The 13,041-nt window shown below is 47.6% G+C and overlaps 1 protein-coding gene across 7 annotated transcripts in view; it reads left to right on the plus strand.

The window, feature by feature from the left end:
- Positions 1-13,041, plus strand: part of SERGEF (secretion regulating guanine nucleotide exchange factor) — a 224,031-nt gene that overhangs the window by 138,181 nt on the left and 72,809 nt on the right. For all 7 annotated transcript variants that reach the window (XR_010748958.1, XR_010748959.1, XM_066364999.1 and 4 more), the window contains one exon: positions 4,682-4,718. Coding sequence is in view for 5 of the 7 variants with exons in the window: in XM_066364999.1 (XP_066221096.1) it covers positions 4,682-4,718 (37 nt within the window). In the remaining 2 variants the exon portion in view is untranslated. The remainder of the gene's footprint in view (positions 1-4,681; positions 4,719-13,041) is intronic.

Below are 13,041 nucleotides of genomic sequence, written 5' to 3' on the forward strand. Positions count from 1 at the left end.
CGGGATGATCACAGAGTTGAGCACCTTCATTAGCTGTAAGACACTGGGCAATCTACCTTACCTCTCTGAACCCCAATTGCCTAGTTTGTAAAGTTGTAATAACAAAAGAATCCCTCTCTTAGGTTTGGTATATGTTTAATTGAGATTAATCAGGCAAAGCAGTTAGCCAGGTGCCTGACCACAAAGCACTCAAAAGGGCCAGTCAGCTGCCTTTAGAAATTGTACACATGTACCACTGAGAACTGAAGTGCTCATCGTGAACATTTGGCAAATATTTCCATGTTAATCTAATTTTTGCTCATTTAGTTGTTCATTCATTTAACTCATTAAACATTCAGCATATATTCACGGGGTGTCTACCACCAGTCGGACCTGGCCCCTGCTCATCCCTATCCAGCTACAGGTAATGGGGTCCAGCTTGCAGGACATCCCTGAGCAACTCCCCTCCTAGGAACTGATGGAGCCTAGCCTGGAAGGAGTGTTGCTGGGAGGGCCTGTTTCTGTGGTTGCTGGGTGGTTGCAAGTTGTTTCCTGTGGCTCTGCCTCCTCCTGCTGAAATGTCAGGAAAAAGAAGATCCCTCTAGCATTTGAACAGCACTGAGTCAGGACAGCTCCCCACAGCCGCCTAGTCCCACCCCACACCCTGGAGTAAGTGTGCCCCCTTCTCCTGAAGGCCCCAGCCAGCCAGCTGGAACCTGCTTTTTCTACAGTGGGACTCTGTCTCCCAGGACTGACTTCAGTGGCTGGTTTACTGTGCTGTGCTGGGCTCCAGTTCCTGGAACAGTCTAGTGTGCTTTTGATGCCCCTGTCATCTCTGTCTTAGTCTCCTAGTACCGTTCCCTTCCTGCCCTCACTGTGCATCTCGGTGCCTGCCTCCAGTTAGGCTGAGTGGACACATCACTACTAAGAGTTGTTTGGGATCAGCTAACTTCTCTGGGCCACTTTATATCTACGCCCCGCCCCCGTCATGCCCTGCACTTGTGGCAGAGACGCTGCTGGGCAGACACCTTGCTGGGTGGCTGAGAGATGGGTGGCTAACTCATGCACAGTTCATGAGTGATAAGGGCCATGTGCATGATGCTGCGGGAGTAGCCAGGGTGCGGCAGCTGGCTGTGCCTCAAGCAGCCAGGCCAAGCTGTACAAGGAGGTGCTATTTGAGCGATCTTAAAAGATTCAGCTAGGTAGACAGTAGGAGAAAGGAGATTCCAGTCAAGGGGAATGGCATGCACAGAAGCCCGAGGTCACTTACATGTTCTTAGGGAAAATGTAATGTAGTATGAATGGAACCAAGGGAATGTATTATTTGGGGTCGAGGGTTCATGGGTAGCAGAGGGTGGAAATGAGATCAGAGAGGTAAATAGGGCTTTGTGAGCCGCACTGTATAGTTTAAACTCTACCTGCCCCCCCCCAATGCTAGGAGCCTGTGAAGGGTTCTGCAGAGGGCCATGGGGTGGTCAGAGTTTTATGTGAGAAGAGTGAGATGCATGGCTGTGAGGGGATAACTTGTCTCTCTTGTCCTCCAGGAGTTCTGTGAGGCAGATGGGACGGATACTATTATGTACTTTTTTACACTTGAGAACACTGAGACCTGAGAGGTTAAATATCTGGCCAAAGGTGTTAGAGCAGGAAGCAGAGGCCTGAGGACTCACCAGGCTTCATGGCTCGGAATCTCTTTCTGCCGGACACACTGCCGTATTAGCAGTCTTCTAGAAAGCCGCCCGTAGCTGCGCAGTGGGTGGATGCTGGCAGGAGCAATATGAAATAAATGGTCATTGATACAGTCCTGCTGAAGGAGTGTAGCACTGGGGTTTTGTGGCCTGTGGTGTTGTCTCCTAACCTCTGTGCCAATGCACAGACAGCAAGAAGCAGTAGGGAGCTCTGAGCTTCAAGCTCTCCATTGTCTTGACAAAATCCATGCATCACTGTCTTGCTCATTAGTTCAGAGCAGCACTTGCTGCCTGATACTGGCATTAGTCAGTGGCTTGTTCTGGAAGCTGCTGGTCCTCAAGATTGGTCAGCTCTGCAGTCCACAGCCTCAGGTTGAACCCTGGCAGCCAGAGGCAGGCCCTTTCTCTGTCTGCATTTTGTGAGATGAAGTAACTGTTTTTTAAAAGCAAAGGTAACATGGTCTTGCACTACAGAACAGGACCTTGGAGATCATGCAGACCTGGGTTTTAGTTCTGATAACGTCCACTTCACTGGCTGTGAAAGTTATTTAATATGTATGAGCTCAGAGTTTTATCTCTAAAATGAGCAAAGTCAAATCTACCTGAAAAAGATTGTTGTGATGATTAAGATGTAATAATATTTATAAGGTGCTTTGGCATGACACCTGGTACATATGAGGCCTCAGCCACAGTGGCTTCAATTTCTGCCTTTACTGCTGCCATCATCACCATGACTGCCACCACCACCAGTGAAGAATATCTGAAAAACAGAGAATAGAAGCGGCGCTTATAATTTAGTTATATTTCCTTCAACCCTCCCCCACTACTTCAAAACATGATCAGATTTGGGGGTTATTTTTTTTTTCCTGTGGTAGAAACTTCATTGAATTTATTTTTCTTATACTTAATAGATTATTTTGTGATTTGAAGAATAGTGTATAAAATTGAAAAACATTGAAAAAGCAAAAGGAAAAACCATACTTGTATTGCTTATCTCATCCCTAGTCCAGAGGCAATTACTGTCAACATTTTTTTTGTTCTTTTATTCATGTTTTATTATAAAGTTGAAATTATATTACGTATTATAGTTTTTAGGCAATTTTTCAGTTCACAGAATATCATGAGTATTTTCCTTTATGGTAAGCATCATTTTCCAAGTCTGTAAACTAGTCCATCTGATGTTTCTATTAGAATTTATAAGCATTCCCCAAATATTGGATATTTAAGTGTTTTTTTTCCCCGGTCTTCAATCTAAACATCTTCCTATGACATAACCTAGAGAACCAGCCTCAGTGTAACCAGGAAGCACATAATGAACTTGTGCTATGATTATGACCTTGGGTGACTCATGCTGTGACCCTCCCAGATAAATTACATATAGAGCCTGCCTCAAAGGATCTCGGAGACTAGGCAATCTGGAATCTTTACTGGTATAAAATATACAGGTGCTTCTTTGCCAGACACTGTCATGGAGTGCACCTAAGTGTGGATAGCTGTCCTCCCTGTAGAAGCTGGGACCTGGGAAGCACAACTTTGATAAGGAAAAAAAGCCTGAGAAGCTCCACTACCCCTTCTCACCTGTCAATGTGTCATTTGGCCTTCAGTGCTCAAATGCCTTTTGAACCTGTTACTGACAGGGACCTATGCTGATTTCCTTTAAATTTCACTTCCAAGTGGTTTTCACTAGGAAAGAGTTAGAAGTTGTAGCATCAGGAAAGGAGCTTGTGTGAGAATCAGAGTGGTCCTAGTCTTAGTTTCGACACCCATTTGTTCAGGCACCCAAGGCAAGTTCTTTCCTCTTCCCAAGCCTCAGTTTTCTCTTTATTATGTAGAAAGATCAGACTAGATCTCCTGGGTCCTTCCCACATTGACATTCCGTGAGAACCTGAAGACCTCCTCTTGCCGGGAGCTAGAGTGAGCATTCTGAAAAAGGTCACAGGGGCTTCTCCGGAGCCTTGCGTTCTTTTTAATTAGTACCTGAAGAAATGTTTCTGCTTCTATACTCCCAATCACTTTGTCCGGGTAACAGTTGGAATATGCAGGCCCAGAAAGGCAGGAAGGGCCTCTTGCTGGGTGGACACTGGATTCAGACACCCACATGATAGTCTTTTTTGTATTATGTATTTATTCTTTTATATTTTATTCTTTCATTCATTCTCTTGCTTAGAAGATGTTAGCTGAGTCCCTGACCTTGTACAATCCAACTCTGTAATTCTGAGGTGAATGAGACTTAGTCCTATTCTCAAGACACATTCAGTCTAGTGAGGAGACAGGGAAAAATGTAAAAGGCCACAAGATAATTACTGCAATATAAGTTGTACAATGAAAGGAGTACTTTCATTGAGTCTGCCTAGATTAAAAGCAACTGCAAAGGAATGTCAGTGGACGCTTTGAGATTTGAAGGATGAGTAGAAGTTTTCTAGGTGGACTGTTGAGAAGAGGTCATTCCAAGTAGAGGAATAGCATGTGCAAAGGCCCAGAGGTGTGAGCGATTACGTTGTGTTCAGAGAACTACAAATGTTTGTGTGACTGGATGGTGAAAGGGAGAGTGAACAGATGAGAAAGTCAAACATCTGTCCTTAGACAAGTCTGTTCCACCAAATTCTCTGCTCATTTTATCAGTCCACATCAAAGTGGTGGTCTCTTTAGTTAAATTTCCAAAAATTGTCATTTGTATTGTCTTATATTTCCATTTTTATAGCAACACATGCTCATTATAGAACATTTGAAAAATGAAAAAAAGAAAGGATTTTTATAGATCACTCATGGTCTTACTGCCTTAAAACAAATACATTAACATCTTGGTGTATTTCATTAGATTTTTTTAAAATCACTTTTTTGTAGTTATGAGTATGTTGAAATTATAGTCAATTTTTATAGATGGTGCCCTTTTCTACTTCCTAAAATTTGCCAAAATAGATGTTAGTATTATTTAAAAATAACTGTGATCATAAAATATATGGGCTGAAATATCTATATATTTTCTTTCTCTAATATAACTTTTCTTTTTACAGGTCTCGTGTGGCTCAGAACATAATCTTGCAGTGATTGGTAAGTATCTAGTATACTGGTAACTGTTTATTCTGAAACTCATGTGGTGAAATTGGAGAAGAGTCTTGGTTAACCAAAGGCCAGAGTGCTGTGTGTGTGTGTAGAAGTTCTGGGAAATGGAAGTCTTTGGTTGACCAAGGCTTGACTAGAACCTCCTTTTCTAAAAATTTCAGTCTACCTCATTGAGCATCTTCTTTTAAATTATTTATTTATTTATATTTTTTTGTATTTTTCTGAAGTTGGAAACGGGGAGGCAGTCAGACTCCCACATGCACCCAATCGGGATCCACCCGGCATGCCCACCAGGGGGCAATGCTCTGCTCATCTGGGGCGTCGCTCTGTTACAACCAGAGCCATTCTAGCACTTGAGGCAGAGGCCATGGAGCCATCCTCAGTGCCTGGGCCAACTTTGCTCCAATGGAGCCTTGGCTGCGGGAGGGGAAGAGAGAGGCAGAGAGGAAGGAGAGGGGGAGGAGTGGAGAAGCAGATGGGTGCTTCTCCTGTGTGCCCTGGCCAGGAATCGAACCCGGGACTACTGCACGCTAGGCCGATGCTCTACCATTGAGCCAACCAGCCAGGGCCTCATTGAGCATCTTTTTAAGGTGCCTGAGCTAGTCCCCCTACATCAAGAAGTGGCACTTGAGGTTATTGAAGACCTTACCAGTTGGGGGCAGTGTGTAGAAAGCCAGACATAAAAGAGGAAGAGGACTGAGCTGCTGCTTCTTCCTTGAATAAATCTCTACCTCCAAGTTTGTTCCTCTTGTTTGGCTCTTTTTTTGGAAATATTGGGCTCTGTTCACTCATTGCCTTATATTTTGTGGTGCTTGGGAACTCTCAGTTGAAGCCTCTGATTAATTAAAGTTTCCTCTTAGTTGATTCTGGGATAACTAGGGTTCATTGTTTTGATAATCAGGCCTATAAGTAATTCCTTCATGAAGACTTCTTATTACTTCCGTGAGTAGAAGCTCTCCATCTCACAGTACACAGACAACAGTGTGCAGGCCGACTGCCTGAGTTCAATACAGGTTGCCACGTATTAGCTGTGTGAAGTTGGACAAGGTGCTTAACCCCTCAATGCATCATTTTTTTCACCTTTAAAAGGGGGAAGTCAATAGTGCTTACCTCAGAAGGTAGGCCCATGGAAAGCACGTGGAACAGTACTTAGCTCCTAGTAAGTGTTTTAGAAGTGCTGGTTGTCATTACATCATTTATTTATATAATTGCCCTCCTGTGGGCTCTTGTTCCCCTTCTATAAGATGGAGGAGTTAAAACAGGAAACCAAGGTTCCTTCCTGCTCTGATGTTTTAGGACTCTGTGACAAGCCCCTCACCGCCCACCCTGCACCGGCGATTTCTGTTCCTGTCTGCTTCTCTCCCCCAGCCTCTGACTCTGAGCTTCTGAAGGGCAAGGCCCATGTGTTTCCCTTTTGCTTCCTGCCTATTTGTGGCACCCAGAGCAGTGGCTGGCACTCAGCAGAGACTTGAGCACTCTTTTCTGAATTGAGCTGGACTGGCGCAGCTGCCCAGGTGGCAGCAGTTTGAAGCGCTCCTTTGCAGGCCTGAACGTGATGTGCAAGGAGGCAGAACCAAGGACAGCAGAGGAGGCAGGCTGCCAGCCAGCAGAGGGGGCGGGGAGGGAAGGGGCTGGAGTCAGAGAAGAGCCAGAAAATGGAACAGCATAATCTGCATGCTTTGCAGCCCTCCCGGAACTGCTCCCGCCTGGGTGTAATTAAGGCAAGCTAATCACAGAATCAGAGGTGGTGCCTAAGATGTTGCTGCCGCTGCTGCTGCTGTCACTGGGGTGGGGGAGGTTGGCCTCCGTTGGAACCACAAAACAAGAAGATTGCAGGGGCTCTAAATATGTGAAAGGACAAAATCCAGACACAGGAGGGGCCAGAGCTAGCAGGGCGGCAGGCTGAGCTGACAACAGCCTGGGGCTGTAGAAAGAGCATAGGCTGCAGGCAGACAGCCTGTCTACACCGCTCCATCTGTGTGGGCTTCCAGTGCTTCCCGCTTTTCTGTGTAACGGTAATTCCTCCTCGCAGGATTGTTGTGACAGTGAGGTGAGATAATGTATGTGAAATAACCTAGTAAATAAGGGGTGCATAAGAATTCATGCTTATATACATATATATTTATAATTCTGTTTGTCATTTCTCTTGGTCAGGGTGGAGAGAGGGGAGACTCCCGTGTTAGTGTGACTATTCTCGTGAAGTAATTCTTAGTGGGAAGAGAGAAATGATAATGTTCTCCGCGTTACCCAAGTGAGGAGAACATCAGAGACTGGAGAGCAGGGTATACTGGCGAGGCGCACCTGTTAATTTCTGTTTTGTCCCCAGTGCCTCAGGTCTGGCTGAATGGATGGTTCCAGGGTCAGGGAAGGTGGGCCCAGTCACAGGGCTCTGGGCATGTCTACATGCCTGCGTGCGACCTGGGAGCAAAGGCTCCCCACCAGGGGAGGGATGGGTCCATTGATGGGTGCCCAGCAGGGCGCAGGCTGTGCACTGGAAAGTGACAAGAAGAGCCTGTTGGTCCTGGCAGGAGGCCAGCCAGGGGGAGATGAGCTGGAGGAGGAGAGTTCCTACCAGTTTAGAGCCTGGTTCCCACAGCCAGCTCCTCCCCTCTGCCCTTCAGCCACTGCCCACTTTAGATGGAGTTCCCTACCTCCCTTCTCATTCCCGGAGATCCAGCCCCACAGTGCCTGGTGGTGGGTTGCACACAGTATAGGCACAAAATAGTTACAGAATAAACTAGAACAGAATATGAAGAAGCCGAACCTTGCTCAAGGGTAGAAGCAGTTTTCATGTCTAATGAATGTGCAATAGACAATCAGACTTGGAAGGGGAGGTGAAGTAGAGATGGATAAAGGACGTAATTAAGAACCTACTCAGTCTTAGAATGACTACAACTCCACAAAGTGTATTATGGAGGAGACAACTGAGACTCAGAGATTAGATGGATGAACCAGGTTGGCCAGGGATGAGTAGCAATAAATGGTTGAGCTGTGTGCCTGACTTCCAAGATTGCTTTTTAGCTCTATCAGATCCTCAGGCCTGAGGCATTACGGATGGTACTGAAAAAGAGCACAGGCACTGCGTTCAAATTCTGGCTCCTCCATTGTGAGCTGTGTAAGCTTGTCTAAGTGGCCTAACCTCCCTGTGTCTTTTTTTCTTTTTATTTATTTTCTTATTTATTTATTTAGTATTTTTCTGAAATTAGAAGCAGGGAGGCAGTCAGACAGACTCCTGCATGTGCCCGATCAGGATCCATCCAGCATGCAGGAGGCGATGCTCTGCCCATCTGGGGTGTTGCTCTGTTGCAGCTGGAGCCATTCTAAGAGCCTGAGGTGGAGACCATAGAGCCATCCTCAGCGCCTGGGCCAACTTTGCTTCAGTGGAGCCTTGGCTGCGGGAGGGGAAGAGAGAGAGAGAGAGAGAGAGAGAGGAGAGGGGGAAGGGTGGAGAAGCAGATGGGTGCTTTTGTGTATCCTGACCGGGAATCGAACCCGGGACTTGCACACGCCAGGCTGATGCTCTACCACTGAACCAACCGGCGGCCAGGGCCACCTCCTTGTGTCTTGATCGCCTCTTCTGTAATATATTATTGACCTCATGGGGTTGTTGTGTAAAGTGCTAACTTCCTGGCACCAAAGTAAGGGCTCAGTAAATGTTAGCAGATGTTAGTATTATTTATTAAGACCTCAAGGAAGGAAGTAACTGTATGATGGCTGTAATAAGGTCTGAGACTCAGGGTGAGAATCTCAGATGCTAAAGAGGGAAGTGTCTTCCCCCCACCAGAAAGTCAGGGTCCAGGGCAGAATGGATTTTCATACTGGAGCTTGGGGACTCCAGTCTAGGGGGTCTAGAAATCCCCACAGCCCTGAAAACACTGCTGGCCCTGCTCTGTCCCAGGTAAGGATTCGGCTCTCCACTGTCACAGACAGGGACTCAGGACCTGCTGTCCCGCCTGAGGCAAGCTCCACAGCAGCCACATTTTCAGGCTTCTTAGGGGCAGGATCAAAACACCTCTACTCTGCCACCTCCTTTGCTTCTAGGCTGCTTTTTTTCCCATTTGTTTTGGTTCTTTCCTTAGTTTTCCAATGAAGCATCTCGGTGTGTTCTGTGTTTGCCACCAGACACCCCCGTGGCTAGAAAGAATGGTGAGTTTTTGCTTTAGACAAAGGAACTGCAGGAGCTGGGCAGAGGCAAACTCAAGTGACAAGCAGGGAGGAGAGAGCTGAAGTCACTGGCCATGGCCAGTCTGGCCACTCTCTAGCTATGTGCCTTGTACAGTCACCCCTCCTCACTGAGCCTGGTTCCTCATCTGTAAAATCACCATCACAGTACCCACCCCTAAAAGTTGTTTCTCAAGTGATGCAGGTATGTTAGGTGGCGCTCAGGGCCTGCTCAGAGCCCACTCAGAGCCTGCCCAGTGCCTGCCCAGTGCCAGCCCAGAGCCTGCCCAGTGCCTGCCCAGTGCCTGCCCAGAGCCTGCCCAGTGCCTGCCCAGTGCCTGCCCAGAGCCTGCCCAGTGCCTGCCCAGTGCCAGCCCAGAGCCTGCCCAGTGCCTGCCCAGTGCCTGCCCAGAGCCTGCCCAGTGCCTGCCCAGTGCCTGCCCAGAGCCTGCTCAGAGCCTGCCCAGTGCCTGCCCAGAGCCTGCCCAGAGCCTGCCCAGTGCCTGCCCAGTGCCTGCCCAGAGTCTGCTCAGAGCCTGCCCAGTGCCTGCCCAGAGCCTGCCCAGAGCCTGCCCAGTGCCTGCCCAGTGCCTGCCCAGAGCCTGCTCAGAGCCTGCTCAGAGCCCACTCAGAGCCTGCCCAGTGCCTGCCCAGTGCCTGCCCAGAGCCTGCCCAGTGCCTGCCCAGAGCCTGCTCAGAGCCTTGCCCAGTGCCTGCCCAGAGCCTGCCCAGAGCCTGCCCAGTGCCTGCCCAGAGCCTGCTCAGAGCCTGCCCAGTGCCTGCCCAGAGCCCACTCAGAGCCTGCCCAGTGCCTGCCCAGAGCCCGCTCAGAGCCTGCTCAGAGCCCGCTCAGAGCCTGCCCAGTGCCTGCCCAGAGCCCACTCAGAGCCTGCCCAGTGCCTGCCCAGAGCCTGCTCAGAGCCTGCCCAGTGCCTGCCCAGAGCCTGCTCAGAGCCTGCTCAGAGCCCACTCAGAGCCTGCCCAGTGCCTGCCCAGAGCCTGCTCAGAGCCTGCCCAGTGCCTGCCCAGTGCCTGCCCAGAGCCTGCCCAGTGCCTGCCACATCACAGGTGCCTGGCAGGTGCTCGTTTTATTGGCAGGTCCACTAGTTTGCTTGCTTTCTCTCTTTCTTTCCACCCAGGATTTGTCTCCATATCTGAAAAAGCTGGCTGGCTCCTATTCTTGGGCATAGACTGAGGTCAGCAGAGGTGAGATGAGGGCAAGTGGCCACCACTTGCTCAGAAGCTCCCTGCCTGCCAGAGGCTGGCTCCCCAGGCCCAGTCCTGTCTTTGGGGTCCTCACCTCCGTGTCTGGCTGAATTGACTCCAGCTGTTTTGCTTTTCCCAGGAGCAGCTTATTTTGGCTTGAATGGGCAATTTGTTTGCCTTCTCTCCCGATGTGCAGTTGTTCAGCCTTCCCTTCCTGCAGAGAAAAAAGAGCTGACTGCATTTCCTCTCTCCCCGCTCCACACAGACCTTGGAAATGATTTTATTGGTGCCTTTTCCTGGAGGCTCACCCAACAGACATTGTTAAAGAGTGAGATATTTGGCAGGAAAATATGGTGCCTCCTCTTCCTCCAAGCAAAGCCAGTTCTTTTATCAAATTGGAGCAATAATCTATGCAAGGATTTTTTTTTTTTCATTTCACTGATGAGTTCCAATTATTGAACCTTTTTATCTTTGTAATATGTGTGGCAGAAAGTCTGATCTTGGCCTGAAACCCATTACACAGGTTCATGTGTGAATTTAATAGAACTCTTCTTTTGGACAATGAGTGTTCCTCTGAGAGGCAATACTTACTTCCTCACAATATTGTAGAGAGCTTAGATGTAAGTACAAACCTGTGTGGTCCTGTGCACAGTGTGATGGACAAAATCTATTTTTTTTTTTTTTGTATTTTCCTGAAGCTGGAAACGGGGAGAGACAGTCAGACAGACTCCCGCATGCGCCCGACAGGGATCCACCCGGCACGCCCACCAGGGGCGACGCTCTGCCCACCAGGGGGCGTCACTCCGCCACGACCAGAGCCACTCTAGCGCCTGGGGCAGAGGCCAAGGAGCCATCCCCAGCGCCCGGGCCATCTTTGCTCCAATGGAGCCTTGGCTGCGGGAAGGGAAGAGAGAGACAGAGAGGAAGGGGGGGTGGGGTGGAGAAGCAAATGGGCGCCTCTCCTATGTGCCCTGGCCGGGAATCGAACCCGGGTCCCCCGCACGCCAGGCTGACGCTCTACCACTGAGCCAACCGGCCAGGCCCTGGACAAAATCTATTATTCATTTAATCTGCATAGCAGCTTGGTGAGTTGGCACTATTGTTGACCACAGAAACAAGGGAAGCGGAAGCTTAGGCCGGGCTGTTGCCCTGTCCCGGTCATAGGGTGGTCAGGAGGACTCTGCGTGTCAGGTCTTGACCCGGTCCTCTAACATCAGAGCTGGGGGTCTACTACCCAGTGCTGCCTTCTTGCACACCATGACATCTGGCCTGCTTTGAAGGCCACCAGATAACATTATTTCATTTGTTCACTTCAATGTTTAGTTCCCCTTCATGTTGGCAAGTTCTTCTATATGTCCAGCCTAAATTTCTTCTGCATCAGATTAAGCAGTGCTCTGCATAACCAGATAAAATTGTGAAATCGATGTCATTGTTTTGGAAAACCATCCCTTTTAGGATTCTTCCCACCCCCATTGTCCTTTACTTCTTTTTAAAAGGTAATTTACTTATATAATTTTTTTTTTCCTGAAGTGACAACTGGAGAGGCAGAGAGACAGACTCCCGCATACACCCTGACCAGGATCTACCTGGCACGCCCCCTATAGGATGATGCTCTGCCCATCTGGGGCCGTTGCTCCATTGCTTGGCAACTGAGCTATTTTAGCACCTGAGACAAAGTCATGGAGCCACCCTCAGTGCCTGGGACCAACTTGCTCCAACTGAGCCATGGTTGCAAGAGTGAGAGAGAGAGAGAGAGAGAGAGGGAGAGAGAGAGAGAGAAGGGAGAGGGGGAGAGATGGAGAAGCAGATGGGTGCTTCTCCTGTGTGCCCTGACCAGGAATCAAACCTGGGACATACACACACTGGGCTGATGCTCTACCACTGAGTCAACTGGTCAGGGCCTACTTATATAGTTTTAAAAATAATTAATACATGTACATGATTTAAAACTTAAAAAGCATAGAATGATTTGGAATGTAAAGCCTCCTTCCTTCTGTATCCCTCATCTGCCCAGTGGCCCCAAACCCTCTACCATATGCCTAGTATTAGTTTCCTCTGTCTCCTTCTAGATTTTTTTTGTCTATATAAGTGAATTCAAAATATTTATTTCCCCCCTTTACATAAATGGTAGTATACTGTACACACTTTTTTTGTCTGGTGTTCTCTTTCAGTAGTTTATTTGGGAAATATTTCCATGTCAGTGAAAAGCCCTCCTAGTTCATTATTATAGTTCACACAGTGTACCCATGTGCCATGATTTATTTAACCAGTGCCCCGTCTATGGACATTTAGGTCATTTTCAGTCTTTTGCTATTACAAGTAATGATGTAGTGAATAACCTCATGTATATTTTATTTCATGTGTGGGAGAGTGTAGTTAAAGCATCAGTCCCTAGAAGTGAAGTTATTGTATCAAAGACTAAGTGTATTTATTTTGCAAGATAACTGCAAATTGGCTTCCATAGGAATTATACTATTTTTCACTCCTACCTGCGATGTATGAGTGCCTATTTCTGATGTCTCCCTAATGGAAGATGTTAAGAAACTTTTGGATTTTTGACAGTCTGGTAGGTGACACACTACTTAGGGTGATTTGTTTGTTTTACTTTTTAAATTGAAGTACAATACATATGTACAGTGAAATCACAAATCTTAAAGGTTCAGTTTGATGAGTTTTGACATATTTTTATTGATCAGTCATAGTCCACTGTTTGAGTATATACCGCAGTGTATCCATTTAGCTGTTGATGGACACTTGGTTTGCTTCCACTTTAGGATTGTGAATAAATTTACTATGAACATTCTTATACATGCCTTTTGGTGCACATATACACTAATTTCTCTTGGGTGCGTAACTAAGAGTAGGATTTCTGGGTCACGAGTATAGCATTAGTTAGCATTAGTAGGTACTGCTCAGTAGTTTTCAGAAGTAGTGTTCCAGTTTC

The sequence above is a fragment of the Saccopteryx leptura genome, chromosome 1 (assembly GCF_036850995.1).
Source record: "Saccopteryx leptura isolate mSacLep1 chromosome 1, mSacLep1_pri_phased_curated, whole genome shotgun sequence".
NCBI classification, from domain to species: Eukaryota; Metazoa; Chordata; class Mammalia; order Chiroptera; family Emballonuridae; genus Saccopteryx; species Saccopteryx leptura.